This window comes from Chiloscyllium plagiosum, unplaced genomic scaffold (genome assembly GCF_037043375.1).
Source record: "Chiloscyllium plagiosum isolate Xiang-an unplaced genomic scaffold, Cpla_swu_hap1 HiC_scaffold_27, whole genome shotgun sequence".
In the NCBI taxonomy this organism is placed as follows: domain Eukaryota; kingdom Metazoa; phylum Chordata; class Chondrichthyes; order Orectolobiformes; family Hemiscylliidae; genus Chiloscyllium; species Chiloscyllium plagiosum.
In genome coordinates, this window is record NW_028270165.1 from 78,902,495 (window position 1) to 78,927,218 (window position 24,724).

At 45.9% G+C, this 24,724-nt stretch overlaps 2 protein-coding genes across 4 annotated transcripts in view; one reads left to right on the top strand and one right to left on the bottom strand.

The window, feature by feature from the left end:
* LOC122543561 (uncharacterized) overlaps positions 1-24,724 on the bottom strand; it is a 696,117-nt gene that overhangs the window by 543,014 nt on the left and 128,379 nt on the right. The window lies entirely within an intron of this gene.
* Positions 1,423-24,724, top strand: part of LOC122543553 (uncharacterized) — a 70,109-nt gene continuing 46,807 nt past the window's right edge. For all 3 annotated transcript variants that reach the window (XR_015751543.1, XR_015751544.1, XM_087974994.1), the window contains exon 1: positions 1,423-2,495. Coding sequence is in view for 1 of the 3 variants with exons in the window: in XM_087974994.1 (XP_087831120.1) it covers positions 2,387-2,495 (109 nt within the window). In the remaining 2 variants the exon portion in view is untranslated. The remainder of the gene's footprint in view (positions 2,496-24,724) is intronic.

Consider the following 24,724-nt stretch of genomic DNA (forward strand, 5'->3'; position numbering starts at 1 on the left):
TTTTCGCTTCCCCGGTCCCCAACGCCTTATTTTCACCATGGACATCCAGTCCCTGTACACCTCCATCCCCCATCACGAAGGACTCAAAGCCCTCCGCTTCTTTCTTTCCCGCCGTACCGACCAGTACCCTTCCACTGACACCCTCCTTCGACTGACTGAACTGGTCCTCACCCTGAACAACTTCTCTTTCCAATCCTCCCACTTCCTCCAAACGAAAGGAGTAGCCATGGGCACCCGCATGGGCCCCAGCTATGCCTGCCTCTTCGTAGGATATGTGGAACAATCCATCTTCCGCAACTACACTGGCCCCACCCCCCACCTTTTCCTCCGCTACATCGATGACTGTATCGGCGCCGCCTCGTGCTCCCACGAGGAGGTTGAACAGTTCATCCACTTCACCAACACCTTCCACCCCGACCTCAAATTCACCTGGACAGTCTCAGATTCCTCCCTCCCCTTCCTCGACCTTTCTATTTCTATCTCAGGCGACCGAATCAACACGGACATCTACTACAAACCGACCGACTCCCACAGCTACCTGGACTACACCTCCTCCCATCTGCCCCCTGTAAAAACGCTATCCCATTCTCCCAATTCCTTTGACTCTGCCGCATCTGCTCCCAGGAGGACCAGTTCCAAAAACGCACAACCCAGATGGCCTCCTTCTTCAAGGACCGCAATTTCCCCCCGATGTGGTCGACGATGCCCACCACCGCATCTCTTCCACTTCCCGCTCCTCCGCCCTTGAACCCCGCCCCTCCAACCGCCACCAGGACAGAACCCCACTGGTCCTCACCTACCACCCCACCAATCTCCATGTACAGCGCATCATCCGCCGTCATTTCCGCTACCTCCAAATGGACCCCACCACCAAGGATATATTTCCCTCCCCTCCCCTATCAGCATTCCGTAAAGACCACTCCCTCCGTGACTCCCTCGTCAGATCCACCCTCCCCACCAACCCAACCTCCACTCCCGGCACCTTCCCCTGCAACCGCAGGAGGTGCAAGACTTGCGCCCACACCTCCCCCCTCACCTCCCTCCAAGGCCCCAAAGGAAACTTCCATATCCGCCACAGATTCACCTGCACCTCCACACATATCATCTATTGCATCCTTTGCACCCGATGTGGCCTCCTCTATATTGGGGAGACAGGCCGGCTACTTGCGGAGCGTTCAGAGAACACCTCTGGGCCACCCGGACGAACCAACCCAATCACCCTGTAGCTCAACATTTCAATTCCCCCTCCCACTCCACCAAGGATATGCAGGTCTTTGGACTCCTCCATCGTCAGACCACAACAAAACGACGGTTGGAGGAAGAACGCCTCATCTTCCGGCTAGGAACCTTCCAACCACAAGGGATGAACTCGGATTTCACCAGTTTCCTCATTTCCCCTCCCCCCACCCTGTCTCAGTCAAATCCATCAAATTCAGCACCGCCTTCCTAACCTGCAATCTTCTTCCCGACCTCTCTGCCCCACCCCAGTCTGACCTATCACCCTCACCTTGACCTCTTTCCACCTATCACATTTCCGACGCCCCTCCCCCAAGTCCCTCCTCCCTACCTTTTATCTTAGCCTGCTGGACAAACTTTCCTCATTCCTGAAGAAGGGCTAATGCCCGAAACGTCGATTCTCCTGTTCCCTGGATGCTGCCTGACCTGCTGCGCCTTTCCAGCAACACATTTCCAGCTCTGATCTCCAGCATCTGCAGACCTCACTTTCTCCTCCCGTAATTTAGTATAGCCAATCCACCCTAACCTACAACCGAATCAATAAATTACCTTCTCAAGAATGTAATTTAACTGCAGAGCTTTTCTAAGAAAAATATCAGTCTGACTCAACATTGGGACACAGACAGAATTCAAACCTATTGTCTTTAAAGGAATATTTCTGCTTATAAATTGGGCAACGTCTCTTCGAAATGTAGATTCATTTGGATATAACTACGTCACTTTACATCTTAAGATATCCGTTTGAATGTGCACACATCTCTTTTAAATGGACAACATTACATTTCAACCTCTTTATTTGCAGAAATAGCCCGTTAAAATGTCCGTGTCCCTTTAAAAGGCAGATTTCCCCCTTTAGATATGACGCCGTTCCGTTAGATGTCAGAATATCTGTTTAAATTGAGCCGTGAGCTTTCCCAATGTAGACGGGGCTCCTGGAAACGTGGCAGTGTCCCCCCTGCAGCTGCAGAGCGAGACAGGAGAGTTTGTTTTTGTGAATGAGCAGTTGTAACGCGAGGTGGCTGTTGCTTGGTGACGGTGAGGCTCCCCCGGCCCCGCCCATCCCCCCGTGCAGACGTCACGCGGGGGTGAAGGCGGTTGGGAGGAGAAGTCGCTCGAGCGGGGAAGCGGCGGGAGGGCGGCCGTTAGGAAAATGGCGCCGTGCGGCCCGGGGCAGACACCCGTCACTGGGCACCGCCGCCTTCCTGGCGCAGCTGCTGTGTCACGGCCACACCGGCCGGCTGTACAGCAGGCAGGAGCCGGTGAGCATTCTGGAGGCGGATGGGGTTAAGGGCCTGTTTGGGAACTCGTCGGCCGCCTGGGTGGTGGAGTTCTACTGGTCGTGGGACGGCCCCTGTGTCAACTATGGGGCCACCTGGAAGGTACTGGGCCCGGGAGGTGAAAGGTGAGGCAGGTTGGGGGGGGACGGAGGGGAAGGAATGTGGGGCCTGTCCTGTCCTGTCCTGTCCTGTCATAGTGACATTTTGCACTCATTTTCCATCTGCTTTTACTGGGGCTTGTGATTTTGACCATCACTTTTTTTACAAATTCTTGTGTTTTTTATCCTTTTTTTTTTAATCGTTGTGCTTTTTTACTGTTGCAGTAACTTGTGCAATTGGTCAGCCTAGTGTGTAAATACTAGTGAAGGAGATTATGCACCAGCATATATATGTTGTTCAGTCATTGAAGGGGCAGGACCTGTTGAGAATGGTTAAAGTACGTGGTGTACTAAGCCTTGTTAACATGGTTTGTTATTGGTGAAAGTATACTCATAATTTAGAGTTGCAGATGTATGGCACGGAAACTGACCTTTTCATCATCCCCATCCATGCTGACCAGATATCCTAAATTAATCTAGTCCCAATTGCCAGCACTTGGCTCATATCCCTCTGAACCCTTCCTATTCAACTACCCATCCAGTTGCCTTTTAAATGCTGTAATTGTACCAGCCTCAATCCCTTCCTCTGGCAGATCATTCCATACACGCATCACCCCATGCTCTACATGTAAAAGTTGCCCCTTTTGTACCTTTCTGCTCTCACTCTAATACCTATGCCCTCTAGTTCTGAACTTCATCCCTACACTGGGGAAAAGACATAAAAACGTTGAGCAGGCAGACTAATGCAAAAGCAATAAAATGTCAAGCCACGTGGGGGAAAAAAAATTGTGGCTCTACCCTTTTATTCTCCCATTGGTATTTGGACACTTAAAATCTGTCGGTAACAGCATTGCCACAGATCGTATTGTGTACACTCCTTGATGTCAACAAGTAGTGTGCATGTTCGCCGGTGTCACCAAAACATTGGGCATGTTCCTCACTGTTGGCAGAAAAGGGGTGAGAACTACTTTTGATGGACCAATTAGGAGCACTGGAGGACCGGAAGGAGATCCCCTATTGTCTTAATGTGGAAGTCGGACCATGAGCTTTTGAAGCTCCTGCTCCTCTCTCTCAAGATTGAGCTTCACCCCAGACTGCAACTTCCTTTCTCTCTGAGAATGGTGCTCTCTTTTTGTCGCCCCCTTTTCAGTTTATGTTTCATTCTGGGGTTCAATTGTTGACTTGGAGCAACTGAAAGGAAAAGGAGTGAATCCAGGGAGGGTGAGAGCCTCGGGCAAAGTTGGTCCAGGTCTGTGTCGCAATTGGTGAAAGAGACAGGCAGGAGACTGGAAGAACACAGCAAGCCAGACAGAATCAGGAGATGAAGAAGTCAATGTTTCAGGTGTAACCTTTGTTCAGAACTGGGGGCGGGTGTGGGGAACGCTGGAGGCAGGGTGGTGAAGTCGGGATAGGTGGAGACAGGTAGAGAGTATTGGTCAATGGGAGGAAGGAATCTAGTTGGTGGCAGGAGCTGTGGAATGGAGGGGAAGGGCTGGGAACGGAGTTGGGGGATGGGAAGGGACGTTATTTGAAATTGGAGAACTCAATGTTGAGTCCTTTGGACTATAGGCTGCCTGAGCGGAAGGTGAGGTGGTGTTTCTCCAATTTGTGGTTTGGTTTGTTGTGGCAATGGAGGAGGCCAAAGATAGTCATGTCAGAAAGGGAGTGGGAAGGGGAATTAAAATGAGTAGTGACTGGGAGGTCCGGTCGGCCTCTGCGGATCCAGCTACGATGCTCAGTCTTCCCAATGTAGAGAAGGCCACAATTGGCAAATACAGAACCCCAATGTGAAGTTATAGCCTTTCCTGTGGAAAAAAAAGCAGAAAGGAGGTGTATTATTTAAACGGTGATATATTCGGATGTGGACAAAGTGAGGACTGGAGACCAGAGTCAAAAAGTGTGATACTGGAAAAGCACAGCCGGTCAAGCAGCATCCTAGGAGCAGAAGAGTCGAGGTTTCGGGCACAAGTCCTTCATCAGGAATGATGCATGGATGTATAAAGGGGTGTCAGCATCCTTCTGTGCCAGTTGTCAGACAGGTGCAGCAAGCAATCGGTAAGGCAAGTGGTGTATTAGCAAGAGGAATTGATTTCAGAAGTGGGGATGCCTTCCTGCAGTTGGAGGGTCATTGAATATATTCAAGGCTGAGTTCATCTGACTTTTGAACAACAAAGAAATGGATGTTTATGGGGGAAGGCAAGAAAATGATTTTAAGACCAGTACAGAACAATTAGAGTCAGACTGCACAGAAAAAAACCCTTGAGTCCAACTAGTCCACGCTGACTGTGTTCTCAAACTAAACCAGTCCCACCAGCCAGTGTTTGGCAGTTATCCCTCTGAAACTTCCCTATTCATGTACTTATCCAAATGTCTTTTAAACGTTGTAACTGTACCTGCGTCCACGACCTCCTGTAGACATTCAGTCCACACGTGAGCCTCTTTATATAAAATAAATTGTGCCCTTCAAGTCTTTTTAAAATCTTTCCCCTCTCACCTTCAAAATTTGCTCTCTAATTTTGAAACCCCCACCCTAGGGGAAGGACTTTCACCTCATCTCTCCCCTCGAGGTTTTATAAACCTCGATAAGGTCACCTCTCGACCTCCTATGCTCCAGTGAAAAAATTCTAGCCTCTCCACCTAGATGTAGGTAGATCCATATCCAGTCATGATCTGTTCAATGCTGGTCTCAATTCTCACTGTGTCGAGGACAGCAAGAGACCACAAGACATAGGAGCAGAAATTAGGCCATTCAGCCCACCAGGTCTGCCCGTACCATTCAATTGTGGCTGATCCGTTTCTCAATCCCATCCTTTCGCTTTCAGCAAAGTGAAAATGAAAGGAGAGAGTGTGGGGCGGAGATTTTCAGCTTCTAGGGAATAAGAGAGGTAAGAGCGTTAAATTAGAATTTATGGGATTGACTGATGAGCCGAGGAGTGGCAGATGGAGTTTAATTTAGAGAAATGTGAGGTGTTGCATTTTGGTCAAGCAATCAGGCAGGACTGACACAGTTAAGGAGAATGTTACAGAATAAAGAGACCTTGGAGTGAAGGGTCATAGTTCCTTGAAAGTGGCGTTTCAGGTAGACAGAATAGTGAAGCAGGCGTTTGATTTGGTTTGGTTTGCTTTCCTTTGTTGGTCAGAGCATTGAATATAGGAGGTGGGAGGTCATGTTATGGCTGTATATTGGTTTGACCACTTTTGGAATACTGCATTCAGTTCTGATCTCCTTGATATAGGCAAAAGCTTGTGGACTTTTGAAGGGGGTCAGAAAAGATTGACAAAACTGTTGCCAGAGTTGGAGGGTTTGATGTACAGGGAGAGGCTGAATAGACCAGGGATATTTTCCCCAAAGCATCGGAGTCTGAGGGGTAATCTTCTAGGCTTTTATAAAGGGCACAGATAGGGTGAATATTCAAGATCTTTTCCCTCGGGTAGTCCAGACTAGAGGGCATCTGTTTGAGGTGAGAGGGGAATGATTTAAAAGGGACCTGAGGGGCAAGTTTATCACACAGAGGGCGGTGCATGTATGGAATGAGTTGCCAGAGGAAGTGGTGGAAGCTGGTACAATTACAACATTTATAAGGCATCTGAATGGGAAGGAATTAGAGGGATATAGGCCAAATGATGGCAAATGGGACTAGATTAATTTCGGATATCTGTCCGGTACGGAGGAGTTGGGCCACAGGTATGTTTCCGTGCTGTATGACTCTAATCATTTCGATGAAAGCAGAAGCATGGTTGTAAAGACTGGACTTTCAGAGCAGCTTTTCAAGATGTTTTGCCCTTACTGGGAGCAGAAGAAGTTACAATGAAATCTTGCATTTGTGACACAGCAACAGAGTGAGTGAGTATATCTGGGATTTTGGTAGAAAGTGGTAATTCATTGCACTAGTGGGGATGAAGTGCTTTAAGATTTACCAACAGGAAGTAAAGTTTGCTGAGCAGGGAGTTGAGTGAAGGATTAGGTGGGTCTTTATTTTAAACTGCTCATTCCTTTCAGCCTCCAACATTGTATTTCCAATATTGTGCATCAGATGGAGCGGTGAATCAGTACCGCAGGTATTGCATTGTTTCCTGAGCATTGTAAAGTTTATTGGCAGCAGTGGGAGGTGTGGGCTGTATTTACTTGAAACAATTAAGCAGTTAGCACATTTTTGAGAGGGAAGAGTGGGACTTGTCTTTTGATTTGCAGAAGGTGGGAGGTTCTTGATGCTGTGATCTGGAGCAAACACAACTGCGGGTAATCATTGAATCTCGACAGTGGGGAAGTAGGCCATTCAAATCCACACTGACCCCTCTGAAGAGTATGCCACCCAGAGCAACTCCCACCCGCCCTCTACCCTATCCAGTCAAGCAAGTGGATGAGACTCAGCTTCAGGATTGGTGGTGGGGGGGGTAGATTTACGACAGATGAGGAACTGCTTTCGACGGAGAGTAGTGAATTTGGAATTCTCTGCTCAAGGAAGCAGTAGAGACAGCTTCATTAAGTATGTTCAAGACACAGTTGGATAGGTTTTTGCATGGTAGGGGAAGGAAGGTGATTGGGACAGTGCAAAGAGGAGGAGCTGGGATGATGGATAGATCAGCCATGATCTTAATGGCAGAGTAGGCTGGACGGGCCAAATGGCCTTTTCCTGCTTCTATTACTATGAAATTATAAGCCTGCATTTCCTATGGCTAACCCACCTAACCTGTGCATCCCTGAACGCTGTGGGCAATTTAGCATGGCCAATCCAAATCAAGACCAGCGAGCAATGTAGTGATGTGGAAAATGAACATCAGAGAATGATAGAAAGGAACAAGGAGAGTAAATAAACCAGCAATCAAAACTGGATTCTAAAGATCACAAAAATTAAAATTAAAAATGATGTCTGAATGTGTGACACATTGTAAGAAAAGTGAATGAATTGACTGCACAAATTGATGAAGAGAATAATTATGATCTGAGACTTGTTACAGAGACATGGCTTCAGGATGACAAGGATTGGATCCTGAATATCTCGGGGGTAGTCAAATGGGAAGCTAGGTAAAGCTACAGGATTGGCACCACTAATCAAAGCACTGATTGCAGGGTAGTCTGGTGTCAGCCTGGATTTCAGGTCCTGATTTCTCTGTCCTCTGTTGATCTTCTTGTTCCCATAGACTAAGATGTCGGTTTGTTCTCAGCTCTGCTGGATTTCTGCTGAAGCTTTGACCTCCCCACCTTTTACACCTTTCAGAACAATAAAACATTCAGTCAATCGAGACCCAACGCACAATCTCCCAGCCTGTCAACTGACCAGAGTGTAGTCATAGCAGGGAATCAAACAAGAAAAATGAAACCAAATTAGAAATAAAATGTGCTCATGCTTAATGTTTTTTAGACAGTAAACCAAAAATAGGGGTCTCCCAGGATTCTGTTGTGCCCTACATGAGGAATTCTGTCTCCTTTACATCTAACTATTAGTATCAAGCTACAATATTTACATCAACAGAAATAAAGCATCTGAATCAAATAGACATAGAAATATACAGCACAGAAATAGACTTTTTCTCTCTCTCATGCAAACACACATACACAGGATGGTTAAAAAGGCATTTAGCATACTTGCCTTCATTGTTCACACCATCGTATAGAAGTTGGGACATCGTTGAGGTTGTACAGGATGTTGGTGAGGCTACTTTTAGAGCACTGAGTACAGTTCTGGTCTCCCTGTAATAGGAAGAATGCTATTAGAGAGGATTCGGAGATGCCGGTGTTGGACTGGGGTGTACAAAGTTAAAAATCACACAACACCAGGTTATTGTCCAACAGGTTTAATTGGAAGCACACTAGCTTTCGGAGCGACGCTTCTTCATCAGGTGATTGTGGAGGGCTCGATCATAACACAGAATTTATAGCAAAAATTTGCAGTGTGATGTAACTGAAATTATACATTGAAGAATTGATCGTCTGTTGAGCCTTTCATCTGTTAGAATACAGTCATAGTTTCACTTCTTTCATGTGTAAATCACAAAACCCTTTTTTTAAAGTTGCATTGTTAACAATGGTGATAGCTAGACAATGTGTTGAAGGTGTTAGCCCCCTGTGTTCTCTGTCTATGATCTGATGTTTAGATTGATTCCAATCTAAAAAGTGAAATAAGAGTTTTACATAAATTCATGCAGTTTTTGAGCTCAGAGTTCGACATGAATCTATGTGGTTTTTGAGCAAAGTGCAATGTAACTTTGTACCAAAAAAATTCACCACACACAATATATATGTGTGCATGTGGGTCTTTGTCTGGGGTGGGGAGTGTGTGTGTGTGTGTGTGTGTGTGTAATGAGTGCAGAGTGTCTTAAGTCAGTGAGGGGGTGCATGTGTGGGAGTCTGTGTGTCTATAAGGGTGTGTGTGGGTGTCTGTGTGCGCGTCTGTGTGTATCTGTGTCCGTATGCATGTGAGAGTGTGTGTCGGAATATCTGTGTGTGTGTAGTGCAATGGTGATCACCTGTAATGTGACATGAACCCAAGGTCCCGGTTGAGGCCCTTGGGTTCATGTCACATTACAGGTACCGAACTTAGCTATCAGCCTCTGCTCAGCCACTTTCCTCTGCTGCCTGTCCCGAAGTCCACCTTGGAGGATGGTCACCCGAAGGTCCGAGGCTGAATGTCCTGGACCACTGAAGTGTTCCCCAACTGGGAGGGAACCCTCCTGTCTGTTGATTGTTGTGCGGTGCCCATTCATCGGTTGTCGTAGCCTTTGCTCAGTTTCCCCAATGTACAATGCCTCTGGGCATCCCTGCCTGCAACGTATAAGATAGACAATGTTGGCTGAGTCACATGAGTACCTGCCATGTACATGGTGGGAGTTGTTCCCACGTGTAATAGTGGTATCTATGTCCACAATCTGACACGTTTTGCAGCGTCCACCACGACAGGGTTGTATGGAGTTGTCCTGAGAGCCGGGCAGTTTGCTACGAACAATGATCTGTTTGAGGTTTGGCGGTTGTTTAAAGGCAAGTAGTGGAGGTGTGGGGAAGGTCTTGGTGAGGTGCTCATCTCCATTGATAATGTGTTGCACGTCACGAAGAACATGGCGTAATGTTTCAGCACCTGAACAATTGCAACCCGTGTCTGTCTCCTGAGGAGGTCATTACAGTTCCTTGCTGTGGCACGTAGGAACTGGCGGTCGATGAGTTGAACATTGTACCCCATTCTTGTGAGGGAATTCTTGAGTACTTCCAGGTGTCCGTCACGTTCCTCCTCATCTGAGCAGATCCGGTGTATGCGTAGGGCTTGTCCATAGGGAATGGCTGTTTTAAAATGTTTTGGGTGGAAGCTGGAGAAGTGTAGCATTGTGAGGTTGTCTGTAGAGTGTGGTGCTGAGGTGTCCGTCCTTGATGGGGAGACACGTGTCCAAGAATGAGACAGACAGTCGAGAGTAGTCCATGGTGAGTTTGATGGTGGGATGAAACTTGTTGATGTCACTGTGTAGTTTTATCAGTGACTCCTCGCCATAGGTCCAGAGGAAGAAAATGTCATCAATGTACCTGGTGTACAATGTCGGTTGGAGATCCTGCATAGAGAAGAAATCTTGTTCAAAGCTGTGCATAAAAATGTTGGCATATTGGGGTGCAAATTTGGTCCCCATGGCTGTTCCGTGTCTGGATGAAGAATTGGTTGTCAAAGGTGAAGACGTTATGATTGAGGATAAAGCGGATGAGTTGTAGGATGGTGTTTGAAGATTGGCAGTTGTTGGTGTTGAGTACTGAGGCTGTTGCCACGATGCCATCATCGTGGGGGATGCTGGTGTAGAGTGCGGAAACATCCATTGTGACGAGGAATGTTCCTGGTTCGACTGGTCCATGGGTGCTGAGTTTCTGTGAGAAATCCGTAGTGTCGCGACAGAAGCTGGGGATCCCCTGTACAATAGGTTTCAAGATGCCTTCCACATAGCCAGAGAGATTCTCACATAGGGTCCCATTTCCCGACACGATGGGACGTCCCGGTGTGTTGGCTTTGTGTACCTTTGGAAGGCAGTAGAAGTCGCCTACACGAGAAGTACGTGGGATGAGGGCGCGTAGGGAGCTCTGAAGGACTGGATCCAAAGTTCTGATCAGTGTGTTTAATTCTCGGATATGTTCTTTGGTCGGATCAGCTGGTTGCCTGTAGTGTTCCTATTTGTTCAGTTGTCGGTCCACTTCCTTGCAGTAATCTGTTCTATTCTGAATGACAACGGCTCCTCCTTTACCTGCTGGTTTGATGACAATGTTGTGATTGGTTTTGAGAGCCTGGATGGCATTGCGTTGGGAACGGGTGATGTTTTGCTCTACCTTATGGGTACGGCTGATGAATCTGGCATTTATATATTTCCTGACAGTTTGAGCATACATGTTTACGAGAGGTGTGGTGGCAAAGTCTCTCTGCGTAGTCTGTGTTGTAGGTCGACCTAAGTGGGTTCGTGATCCGTAATCCATTCGGGATCTTTCCTGCTTGCCTGCATTCCTGTAGAAACTTGATGTCTGTGTCGATATGTGCGATCTTCTTGGAGATCCTCTCCACTTTAAGCCGGCAGTTAGTGGTGTCGATAGTAGTCATGATTCAGAGATGCCGGTGTTGGACTAGGGTGTACAAAGTTAAAAATCACACAACACCAGGTTATAGTCCAACAGGTTTAATTGGAAGCACACTAGCTTTCGGAGCGACGCTCCTTCATCAGGTGATTAGATTAGATTAGATTAGATTACTTACAGTGTGGAAACAGGCCCTTCAGCCCAACAGGTCCACACCGACTCGCCAAAGCGCAAGCCACCCATACCCCTACATTTGCCCCTTACCTAACACTACGGGCAATTTAGCATGGCCAATTCACCTGACCTGCACATTTTTGGACTGTGGGAGGAAACCGGAGCACCCGGTGGAAACCCACGCAGACACGGGGAGAACGTGCAAACTCCACACAATCAGTCGCCTGAGGCGGGAATTGAACCCGGGTCTCTGGCGCTGTGAGGCAGCAGTGCTAACCACTGTGCCACCATGCCACCCACGGAGGGCTCGATCGTAACACAGAATTTATAGCAAAAATTTGCAGTGTGATGTAACTGAAATTATACATTGAAGAATTGATTGTCTGTTAAGCCTTTCATCTGTTAGAATACAGTGATAGTTTCACTTCTTTCATGTGTAAATCACAAAACCCTTTTTTTAAAGTTGCATTCTCGGGTTAGCTGTTAACAATGGTGATAGCTAGACAACGTGTGTTGAAGGTGTATTAGAGAGGATTCGGTAAAGATTTACCAGGACTTTACCAGGACTGGAGGGTTTGAGTTTTGAGCAGAGGCTGGGACTTTTTCACTGGAGCACAGGAGCTTGACGGGTGATGTTATTGAGATTTATAAAATCATGAGGAGTGGAAGTAAGGTTAATAGCAAACGGCTCTGCCTTAGCATAGAGGAGCTCAAAAACTGGGGGACATTTTTTTTTAAGGTGAGGAGAGAGATTTAAAAGGAACCTGAGGGGCAACGCTTTGACAGTGGGTGGTTTGCATGTGGAATGAGCTTCCTGAGGAAGTGGTCAGTGCAGGTACAGTTACAAAATTTAAACGACATTTGGGTGGGTGCATGAACAGAACGTTTTAAAGGGATATGGACCAAATGCAGGCAAGTGGGACTAGTTTATTTTGGGAATTCTTGTCGGTGTGGACGAGTTGGACTGAAGGGTATGTTTCTGTGCTGTATGCCTTTATGAACCAGAAGTGCTCTTATTGAAACCAGCAGATTATGGGTCGTTCGAACTGCTGCCTCACAGCGCCATAGACCCGGGTTCAATTCCCGCCTCAGGCAACACTCTGTGGAGTTTGCACATCCTCCCCATATCTGTGTGGGTTTCCTCTGGGTGCTCCGGTTTCCTCCCACAATCCAAAAATGTGCAGATTAGGTGAATTGGCCGTGCTAAATTGCCCGCAGTTTTAGATGTAGGGGAATGGGTGGGTTGTGCTTCGGTGGGTTGGTGTGGACTTGTTGGGCCGAAGGACCTGTTTCCACACTGTAAGTAATGTAATCTAATCTGTAAGAATTCTGAAAGGGGTTTGACAGAATAGATGCCGATAAAATGCTCCGTTGTGAGGAGAGTCATTGAATTCCACCAATGTGGAAGCAGGCCATTCAGCCCATCTACTCCACACTGGCCCTCCAAAGAGCATCCTGCCCAAACCCACCCCCACCCCGTATTTCCCATGGCTAATCCACCCTGACCTTCATCCCTAGTGACTATGGATAATTTAGCACAGTCAATCCACACTAACGTAAACAAAGTTAAAAATCATGGAACACCAGGTTTATTTGGAAGCACTAGCTTTTGGAGCTCTACTCCTTCATCAGGTGGTTGTGGAGAATGACATTATGATCACAGAATTTATATCCAAAGGAGTCCAGTTCGTGTAAATGTGACACATTAAACAATTTAGATTAAATCTTTCATCTTTTAGAATGGGTTTCTGTTCTTTGGTATGTTAATCCCAGAATCTGTTTTAAGTAACTTTCTCAAGAATGTAATTTAAATGCAGGGCTCTTCTATTAAAAATGTCAGGCTGACTCGACATTGGGACCCAGACAGAAATCTCACAGCTATTGGTGGATAGGCTGGGACTTTTTTCACTGGAGGTTGAGAGGTGAAGGTGTAGGGTGTCTCCTTAGCAAGTTTACAGATGACACAGATTGGTGGAGTATCAGGTAGTGAAGGGGACTGTCAGAAAATAGAACAGAATATAGATTGGAGAGCTGGGAAGAGAAATGGCAGTTGGAGATCAATCTAGACAAATGAGAGGTGATGCATTTTGGAAGATGCAATTCAAGAGCGAACTATACAGTAAATGGAAAAGTCCTGGGGAAAATTGATGTCTAGAGAGATCTGGGTGTTCAGGTCTATTGTTCTCTGAAGGTGGCAACGCATGTCTGTAGAGTGGTCAAGGTGGCATACAGCATGCTTTCCATCATTGGACGGAGTATTGAGTACAAGAGTTCGCAGGTAATGTTAACGTTGTATAAGATTTTGGTTCGGCCACATTTGGAATACTGCGTACAATTCCGGTCGCTTTGGAGAGGGTGCAGAGGAGGTTCATCAGGATGTTGCCTGGTATGGAGGGCACTAGCTATGAGGAGAGGTTGAGTAGATTAGGATTATTTTCATTAGAAATAAGGATGTTAAGAGGGGGATCTGATTGAGGCCTACAAAAGCATGAGCGGTGTGGACAGGGGTGTATAGCAATAAATTTTTTCCCAGAGGGGAAGACTTAATTACTAAGGGTCACTAGTTCAAAGTGAGAGGGGAAAGTTTGAGGGGAGATATACATGGAAAGTTCTTTACGCAGAGAGTGGTGGGTGCCTCTAATGTATTGCCAGCGGAGGCGGGAGGGGCGGGAAGGATAGCGTCATTTAAGATGTATCTAAACAGATACATGAATGAGCAGGGAGCAAAGGGATGCAGATCCTTAGAAAATAGGTGACAGGTTTAGATAAGAGGATCTGGATCAGCATAGCCTTGGAGTGCTGAAGGGTCTGTTCCTGTGCTGTAAGGTTATTTCTTCTCTTTCTATATGAGGTGAATGGTAGGTGTCATTTCAAGATTAGGGGGTAAATTAAGGTGAGAGAAGAGATTTTAAAAAGACATGAGCACTTGTTTTGAGTGGTTTGTATGCCAAATTAATGTCCAGAGGAAGTGGTGGATGCAGGTACAGTAGTAATGTGTAAAACCTATTTGGATAAGGACATGAATGGGAAAGGTTCAGAGGGATATGGGCCAAACACTGAAACGTGGGACTAGTTTAGTTTGTGAATATAGTCAGCATGGACTACTTGGACTGAAGGGTCTGTTTCTGTGCTGTCTGACACTGTAATTGTTCTGTACTGATCTTAAAACTACTTTCTCGCCTTCCCCATAAACATCCACTTCATTGTTGTTCTAAAATCGGATGAACTCAGCCTTGGATATATTCAATGACCCCCTAACTGCAGGAAGACATCCCCACTTCTGAACTCAATTCCTCTTGCTAATGTACCACTTGCCTTGCTGATTGCTTGCTGCACCTGTCTGACAACTGGCATTGACTGGTTTCGAAGGACACTGAGGCCCTTTGGTACATCCATACATCATTCCTGATGAAGGGCTTGTGTCCAAAATGTCAAGTCTCCTGCTCCTCGGATGCTGTCTGCCCTGCTGTGCTTTTCCAGCGCCACAGTTTTCGACTCTGATCTTGAGCATCTGCAGTCCTCACTTTCTCCACCTCCCAATATATCACCATTTAAACAATGCGCCTCCTTTCGGCAGTTTTTGTTTTACACAACAAAGGCTGTAACTTCACACTGTCGAACTGCATTTGCCATGTGTTTGCCAATTGAGACACAGACCTGGACCAACATTTCCTGACTCTGTCCCCTCCTGGATTCGCTACCTTTCTTTTCAATTGCTGCAAGTCAACAATTGAACCCCAGAATGAAACATAAATGGAAAAGGGGTTGAGAAAAGAGAGTGCCATACCCACAGATGGTGGATAGAGGAAGGAAGTTGCAGTCTGGGCTGAAGCTCAATCTTCTTTTAGAGAGAGGAGCAGCAGCAGCTTCAGAAGCTCATGGTCCACCTTCCGCATTCAGACAATAGGGGGGCTCTGATTGGAAGGAGGACCAGGGTCCTTGTGGTCCTCCCTGGCTTCTCATTGGTCCATTTGAAGAATGAAGGGCTTTTGCCCGAAACGTCAATTTCGCTGCTCCTTAGATGCTGCCTGAACTGCTGTGCTCTTCCAGCACCACTAATCCAGAATCATGCCATTCCTGCAGACAGCGAAGAACATGAGCAGCTTTTGCTGACATGCGCAGTGTGCTCTATGGCGAAGTTGCTGTTTCTGACGGATTTGAAGTGTCCAAATGCTACAATTTTTCCCCTGTGGCTCGACATAACCGCGCATGCTCCTTGCTATTTTTGATGTTCACCTTACTTCCACCCCTCATGGTTTTACATATCTCAATGAGGTCATCTCTCAACCTCCTGTGCTCTAGTGAAAACCCGAAACGTCGATTCTCTTGTTCCCTGGATGCTGCCTGACCTGCTGCGCTTTTCCAGCAACATATTTTCAGCGCTGAAAAGAATCTCAGCCTCTCCTTATAACTCAAACTCTCCAGTCCTGGCAAATGGTTACTGAACCCTCTAATAGAATTCTTTCTATTACAGGGCCGTTCTCAGTACTCTGAAAGTGGCCTCACCAACATCCTGTACAACCTCAACATGATGCCCCAACTCCTTTATGCAATGGTGTGAACAATTAAGGGAAGTGTGCTGAATGCCTTCTTAACCACCCTTCCAACCAGTGCTGCAACTTTCAATGAACTATATATCTGAACTCCCCCTATCCCTCTGTTCTACAACACAATCCAGGGCCCTACCATTAACTGCTGAAAATGTGTTGCTGGAAAAGCGCAGCAGGTCAGGCAGCATCCAAGGAACAGGAGAATCGACGTTTCGGGCATAAGCCTTTCTTCAGGAAACGTCGATTCTCCTGTTCCTTGGATGCTGCCTGACCTGCGCTTTTTCAGCAACACATTTTCAGCTCTGATCTCCAGCATCTGCAGCCCTCACTTTCTCCCTACCATTAACTGTACAAGTTCTGCCTTTCCTTATTTTAGCAAAATGCAACCCTTCGCTTTTACCTATACCTCTCTCCTATACACGCTGTCTCACCCCCCAACACTCAACCTCTCACAGGCTTATACTCCGTCACACTCACTTTCTCAAGCATGTGCACACATATAACAATGGGGTGAATTTGTGTTTGCAGGTATGTTCACTTTTGCACAAAAAGTGCACAATATGCAGGCAGCCAATCCATGTAATATTTTATAAATTCTTGCTTTGGAAATAGAACCAGTCCGATTTAAGATTGGAATACTGACAGACTCGAATCTCATCTTTCGTGCATTATCTGGGCTGAGATGTCACCTATTTTTAAAAACCTTAAGCCATCTCGAGAATATGACTTAAGAGTGTTCTGGGATGTACACATGAATGAACTAAAACCTGCAACCCATTATAAAAGCTGAAAGACTTAACAGCAATTGGCATTTGTTCAATATATCATACCAGTTGCATAATACTGTGATCTTTTGCGATAAAATCTGTCTTATGATCCTGCACCACAATTACCCAAATGAAGGAGCAATGCTCCGATAGCTAGTGCTTCCAAATAAATCTATTGAACTATAACCTGGTGTTGTGATTTTTTTTAAACTTTGTCCAACCTAGTCCCAACACCAGCACCTCCACCTCGTTTCTAGTGAACACAGCCCATACCTCCCTGTGCTGCCAGTAAACTGCCGATTAAACAAGGTAGTATCTGCACTCCTGAAAAATTTACAATTTCTCATGAAACTAGCTACTAATTCACTGCTCCATCTGATACACAACATCGGAAACTTAGTGCAGGAGGCTGAAAGAAATGGGCAATTTTAAAACAAAAACCTCAGAGCTCAAAGCTTTCAGTGAGAGTCTGAGCCTGGCAGTAAGTTCACCTTTATTGTGACCCAACGTTTTGACAGCTTCAGATCCCCCCAGCAAAAAGGGGTAGAAAAAGTAGCTGCTTTTTAAACAACTCTAGGTCAAAGCGCCTGTCCCCTTCCACCCACCACCTCACTTTCTTTACTATTGGTCAGTACCGAGTTCTCCCTTTGTAATTGGATCCTTGGTACAGCCGTAATCCATAGGAAGTATTGCCTCACTCAGCAATTTCAATGGCAGTTTCCTTCCCTAAAAAGGACATAAGTGAATCAGATGGGGGTTTTCCCCGAAGATGGTTTCATTGTTACATTCTGAACTCCAGATTTCTGACCGAATTCCAATTCAGCCATCTGCCACAGCGAGATCCGAACCCGGGAGTCCCCAGAACTGAGGTGATAGTCCAGTTGAATATGGCACTCTGCTGACCCTCCTTCAGTTCCCCTGTGTTGGCATGTGAACTCACTGGTGCCTACATAGGTGGGAGGACTGGGTAAAGCCCTTCCCGCACTCAGGGCAGCTAAAGGGCCTCTCTCCTGTGTGGATGCGCTGGTGCCTCAACAGGGCAGAGGTCTGGATAAATCCCTTCCTGAACTCGGGGCAGCTGAAGGGCCTCTTCCCTTGAGTGGACCTGCTGATGTGTCAGCAGGGTGAAGGCCTGCATAAAGCCTTTCCCGCACTCAGGGCAGCTAAAGGGCCTCTTCCCCCGTGTGGACATGCCAGTGGGTCAGCTGGGTGGAGGCCTAGGTAAAGCCCTTTGCACACTTGGGACAGCTGAAGGGCCTCTCCCTTGTGTGGGCCCGCTGTGGGTCAGCAGGGTGGAGGAATTGCTGAAGGCCTTCCCACACTCGGGGCAAGGGAACAGCCGCTTCCCCCCTGTGGACCCACTAGTGCCTCAGCAAGGCAGAAGAATTGCTGAAGGCTTTCCCGCATAAGGGGCAGCTGAAGGGCCTCTCTCCTGTATGGATCCACCGGTGGGATGAATTGCTGAAGCCCTTCCCGCACTCGGGGCAGGAGAATGGCCTCTCCCCGGTGTGACTGCGCCGATGAGTCTCCAGGACAGATGGGGCACAGAAGCCTTTCCTGTAGTCCCCACACTTCCATGGTTTCTCCATGGGGCGGAATTCCTCTGGTTTCTCCATGGCCGAAGCTTCAGCTGCACACAAACACGTGTAGAGCCCCTTCCTGCTGTGAATTCTTCTTTCCAGGCCCATATAACTGTTTCTGGCTCCACACTCTGAGCTGCAACAGTGAGGTCTCTCATCCACTCCCACTGATGCTAAAAACATACTCAAACGGAACCAAAAAGCTTTGTTCCTTCTCTCAGAATGTCCTGATGGATTGAGTGACTGTCAGACATTGACATCAAAGTAAGGTCTGCAGACACTGGAGAGGCAGAATTAAAAAAGTGCAGTGCTGGAAAAGCACACCAGGTCAGCCATCATCCGAGGAGCAAGGGAGTCGATTTTCCAGGCCTCATCTGTTGATTTTTGAAAATTCTGTCTTCAAATCTTCAAATACTCTGTAAAAAGAGACGATTAAAGTCGTGCCTGTCAGTCCAGGGTAGAAAAGAAAAGATAAAGTAAAAACAGAAAAGAGATTTATTCCACCTCCTTCCTAATCTCTATCCTTCTGTCCCTCCTCACCTGGGTAATTAAGACACATACCTGAATTTGCAGAGTCTGCTCCCTCCCTGGATTAACTCTAGTTGCTTCAAGTGAACAGATTTCCCTCTCTCTGTCCCTCCCAGGATGAAGTGTTGTCCAGAGGAAGTGAGTTTCACTCCGAAATTGACAGGGCCATTGTGACGACAACAATTGGAACGGGGGTGGGAGGGACAAGAGGGGGAGGAGTAAGGGGCAGGGCAAAGCCAACAGCGGGTCCCCACTACGCCTGCGTTGCCCTGCACAGTTTGCAAAAATCCCTTCCCCTTCAGAGAATCCCCACAGTGTAGAAGCAGGCCACCCGGCCCAAAGACTCCACACCTACCCGCCGAAGGGTAATCCACCCACACCCATTCCCCTACCCCTATTGCTTTGCATTTACCCCTGACTAATACGCCTAATCTGCACATCCCTGGGCACTATGGGTAATTTAGCATGGTCAATCCACCCTAACCTGGACAATGTTAAAAATCACACAACACGAGGCTAAAGTCCAACAGTTTATTAGGAAACATAGCACTGCTTCTTCAGGTGGTTGTGGAGAATAAGATCATAAGGCACAGAATTTATGGAAAAACATTACACTGAAATGATACATTGAACAAATTTGGGTTGTTAAGTCTTACATATTTTAGAATAGGTTGCAGGTATCATTTAATATGTAAATTCCAGAACTTCCTGTAAGGCACCTTCAAGATAGAGTCATAGAGATGTACGGCACAGAAACAGACCCTTCAGTCCAACTCATTCAGGCCGATCAGATATCCTAACCTAATAGATAGGTAGATTAGATAGATTACTTAGTGTGGAAACAGGCCCTTCGGCCATCAATAGCCTCAGGTTTTCATAACAAAAGGTGACATCTCAGCTCAGACAATGCATTAAAGGTGTGAGGTCAGAATCTGTCTGTTTTTCAATCTTCAGTCAGACTGGTTATAACAGTCATAGAGATGTATAGCAGGGAAACAGACCTTTCGGTCCAAACCGGCCATGCCGACCAGATATCCCAACCCAATCTAGTCCCAGCTGCCAGCACGTGGCCCATATCCCTCCAGTTGCCTTTTAAATGTTGCAATGGTACCAGCCTTCACTACTTCCTCTGGCAGCTCATTCCATACACTTACCACCCGCTGTGTGAAAAAGTTGCCCCTTAGGTCTCTTTTGTATCTTTCCCCACTCACCCTAAACCTATACCGTCTAGTTCTGGACTCCCCAACCCCAGGGAAAAGCCTTTATCTATTTATCCTATCCATGCTCCTCATGATTTTGTAAACCTCTATAAGGTCACCTCTCAGCCTCTGATACTGCAGGGAACAGCCCTAGTCTATTCAGCCTCTCCCTATACCTCAAATCCTCCAACCCTGACAACATCCTTGGAAATGTTTTCTGAACCCTTTCAAGTTTCACAACATCGTTCAGTTAGGAAGGAGACCAGAATTGCATGCAATATTCCAACAGTGGCCTAACCAATGTCCTGTACAGCTGCAACATGATCTCCCAACTCCTGTACTCAATACTCTGACCAATAAAGGAAAGCATACCAAACGTCGCCTTCACTATCTTATCTACCTGCAACTCCACTTTCAAGGAGCTATGAACCTGCACTCCAAGGTTTCTTTGTTCAGCAACACTCCCTAGGACCTTACCATTAAGTGTATAAGTCCTGCCAAGATTTGCTTTCCCAAAATGCAGCACCTCACATGTATCTAAATTAAACTCCATTTGACACTTCTCAGCCCATTGCCTTATCTGATTAAGATCCCATTGTAATCTGAGGTAATCTTCGCTGTCCACTACACCTCCAATTTTGGTGTCAACTGCAAACTTACTAACTATACCTCTATGCTCACATCCAAATCATTTATATAAATGACAAAAAGTAGTGTGCCCATTATCTATTATCAAAGTGGAATTTACAAAATATTACATGTATTGACTGCTTGCAGATTGTGCAGTTTTTGAGCAAAGTAGCATGTATCTGCAAATACAAAATCACCCCCACGGACGTGTGTGTGTGTATGAGATAGAGAAAAAGTCTATTTCCGTGCTGTATATCTCTATGTCTATTTGATAACAGATGCTTTATTTCTGTTGGTGTAAATGTTGTAAATCCTAGCTGGGTACTGTAAGAATCCTGGGAGAACCCTATTTCTGGTTTACTTGCTCATGAACAAACATTAAGCATGAGTGCCTATTTATTTATGATTTTTGTTTCATTTTTCTTGTTTGATTCCCTGCTGTGACTACACCCTGGGTCTGGATGGTTGACAGGCTGGGAGATTGTGAGTTGGATGTCGATTGAATGTTTTATTGTCCAGAAGATATACAAGGTGGGGTGAAAGCTTTAGCAGAAATCCAGCAGAATTGAGAACAGACCAACCTCTTAACTCTGGGGGAACAGGCAATTCAACAGAGGACAGAAAAATCAGGACCTGAAACCTGAGCTGACACCAGACTACCCTGCTATCAGTGCTTTGATTAGCAGGCCTAACCCTCTACCTTTACTGATCTTCCCATTTGACTACCCCCTCGATATTTAGGATCCAATCCTTGTTATCCTGAAGCCATGTCTCTGCAAGGAGTCACAGATCATAATTATTCTCTTCAATGTGTGCAGTCGATTCATTCGCTTTTGTTACAATGCAGCACATGTTCTGACGTGCTGTTTTTAGTTTGAATTTTTGTGATCTTTAAAACCAGTTTTGAGTGCTGGTATATTTACTCTCCTTGTCCCTTTCTATCGTTCTCTGATGTACATTTTCCACATCACTACATTGCTCACCTGCCTTGATATAATTGGCCATGCTAAATTGCCCATTGTGTCCAGGGATATGCAGGTTAGGTGGGTTAGCCATGGGAAATGCAGGGTTACAGTTTCATAGTAATAGAAGCAGGAGGTGGCTATTTGGCCCATCCAGCATGCTCCACCATTCATTAAGATCATGGCTGATCTTTACATCGTCTCCCTGCATTATCCCAACTACCCTTTATTCCCCTACTGTGCAAAAACCCATCTGTGTCTTGAACATACTTAATGAAGCTGCCTCTACTGCTTCCTTGGGCAGAGAATTCCATAGATTCACTAGTATCCAGGAAAAGCAGTTCCTCCTCATCTCTGTCCTAAATCTACTCCCCCAATCTTGAGGCCTAGTCATAGCCACCAGCAGAAATGTCTGGATAGAGTAGTGCTTCATCCCCCCCGTGCAATGAATTCCCACTTTCCACCAAAATCCTGGATGTACTCACTCAGTTACTGTCTTACAAATGAAAGATTTCATTGCAACTTATTCTGCTTCCAGTAAGGGCAAAACACCTTGGAAAGCTGCTCTCAAAGTCCAGTGTTCACAGCCACACTTCTGCTTTCACTGAAGACGGTAGAGTCATCCAGCGTGGAAACAAACCGTTGCGTCCAGCTCGTCGTGCTGACCAGATATCTCAAAATAATAGCTTCCTTTTGCCAGCATTTGGCCCATATCCCTCTATTCATGTACTCCTGGTGCCTTTTAAATGTTGTCATTGTACCAGCCTCCGCCACTTCCTCTGGCAGCTCTTTCCAGACATGCATCACCCTCTGTGTGAAAAGGTTGCCCCTCGGGTCCCTTTCCCCACTCACCTTAAACCTGTGCCTCTCTCGCTCTGGACTCCCCTTTCCTGTGGAAAAGACTTTGGGTATTCAGCCTATCCATGCCCCTTATAAACTTCGATAAGGTTATTAAACTACAGATTTGAGATGGCCCTGGGAATCTCTTATGAATTCAACCTGTAAGCCTCTCTTGGTTTGTCTCAGAGATCATACTCTTTGGAAGTCTGGAATAAAAAAAACACTTACAGTTTAGCTTAATTTTAGTCACTTACCAATAGCATCACTGTTAAAACATAACACTGATACTGAGAAGCTAAACTAACTAGGTTCTAATAACCCAGGAGAGTAGGATATCAGCTCTTCAAGACCCCTGGCAGGCTACTCTGCTGTACTGTCTCAAACAGGCTTCATTTATACAAAACGTTTACAAAAAGCACTGCATGTTCTTAATTAGACAGCTAACAGTAAAAGACAATAATTCATAAGGAAGAAAAATGAATTGACAGATCTGTGTGCGCTTGACTGATCACTCCTACAGGCCTTGAGCTATCTGTCAGGTGGGAAAAACAAATCCAGCCGAGTTAGGTATCTGCTGGCGAGATAAATTCCTATAAAGAAGTACCAGTCTAAATTAAGTGGGAGATGGCATAAGGTAACATTGCATAGCTCACATCTCTGATACAATTGTTTTACAAAATGGCTTCTTAATAAGGAGGGCAAACTTTTGACCATAAAATGGCTTCCCGACCAATTATGTCAGAATCTCTTCAATGTTAGGTTTAGAATAATTTTAAGCTGGGAGCAGATTCCTGCTTTGTATCTTAAGCACTGAATCATTTTGTACCTGAGGCTGAAATGTTCCCGTAAAGTTGCATTTAAACTGATTCATTAGTCTCAAATTAAACATGCTTTCTTTTCAGGGTTGTGATTCAAATAAGACATAAGGTCTGATTAGTTAGAATTGACAGTGGGGCGGTCTGTAGACTGGTCTGCAAGAATAGCAAGTAAGTTAAAGCTTCATCAATATTATCTTTTACAGAGTTTGCATTTCATAACCAGTAATGGCTACTCAAAATCATCAGTCTCAAACATACAATTAAATTCAATCCATAGCAAGTAAGCACAAAGAGTTAATTTTCTACAGGCTTCAGCAGTCCCAGCGCTAAAATGGTCTCTCTGTCTCTCTTTCTCTCTTAGTTTCCTTTTGAACTCTCAAGTCAGGGACTTGTAACAGAAAAGATGTTTTTCCCTGTGTCTGCCTTGCTTGCAAGGGGTAATAAGAATCCGTTATAATTGATAGGACCTGACCGTCAATTACAAGGCTTTTGATAGTACTGAGTTTCATTTCAGGGTCAGAATCAAACACTGTCGTAAATTTCACAAGGGAACAGCCGTGAATGTTATCACTCGGTGTCCTGTTTACACAGATTCACTGATGTTAAGGCAAGTGTTCTTAATTGCCTTTGAGCATCCTGTTATCACTTGGTGAGAACAGATGTTTTTAATCTTCTGCATAACTTGGGTTCCCCCTTTTTTTCCCTGAGCCTCCCTGCCTGTCTATTTTTTAGTGTGCAGCAAATATGTCCTATAATTCAACATTACATTTTAGTCTAAATGTTTAAAGGACAAGTTTTAAGGCTACAGACTTCTCAGCCTCGTCTCAACCTCCAGCAGAAATGACTGAATAGGGTAGGGCTTCATCCCCACAGTGCAATGAATTCCCACTTTTCACCAAAATCCCAGATGTACTCACTCACTTGGTTGCTGTCTCACAAAGGAAACATTTCATTGTAACTTCTTCTGCTCACAGGAAGGGCAAAACATCTTTAAAAGCTGCTCTGAAAGTCCAGTCTTCACAACCACACTTTTGCTTTCATCAAAGACGAGTAGTGGGCGGCACGGTGGCACAGTGGTTAGCACTGCTGCCTCACAGCGCCAGAGACCCGGGTTCAACTCCCGCCTCAGGCAACTCTGTGTGGAGTTTGCACATTCTCCCCGTGTCTGCGTGGGTTTCCTCCGGGTGCTCCAGTTTCCTCCCACAATCCAAAAATGTGCAGGTTAGGTGAATTGGCCATGCTAAATTGCCCATAGTGTTAGGTGAAGGGGTAAACGTAGGAGTATGGGTCTGGGTGGTATATGCTTTGGCGGGTCGGTGTGGGCTTGTTGGGCCGAAGGGCCTGTTTCCACACTGTAAAGTAATCTAATCTAATCTAATCTAATCTAGAGTCATGCAGCACGGAAACAGACCCTTCGGTCCAAATCATCCATGCTGATCAGATATCCAAAATTAATCTAGTTCAATTTGCCAGCATTTGGCCCATATCCCTCTGGGCCCATCCAGAAGCTATTTAAATATGATCATTGTACC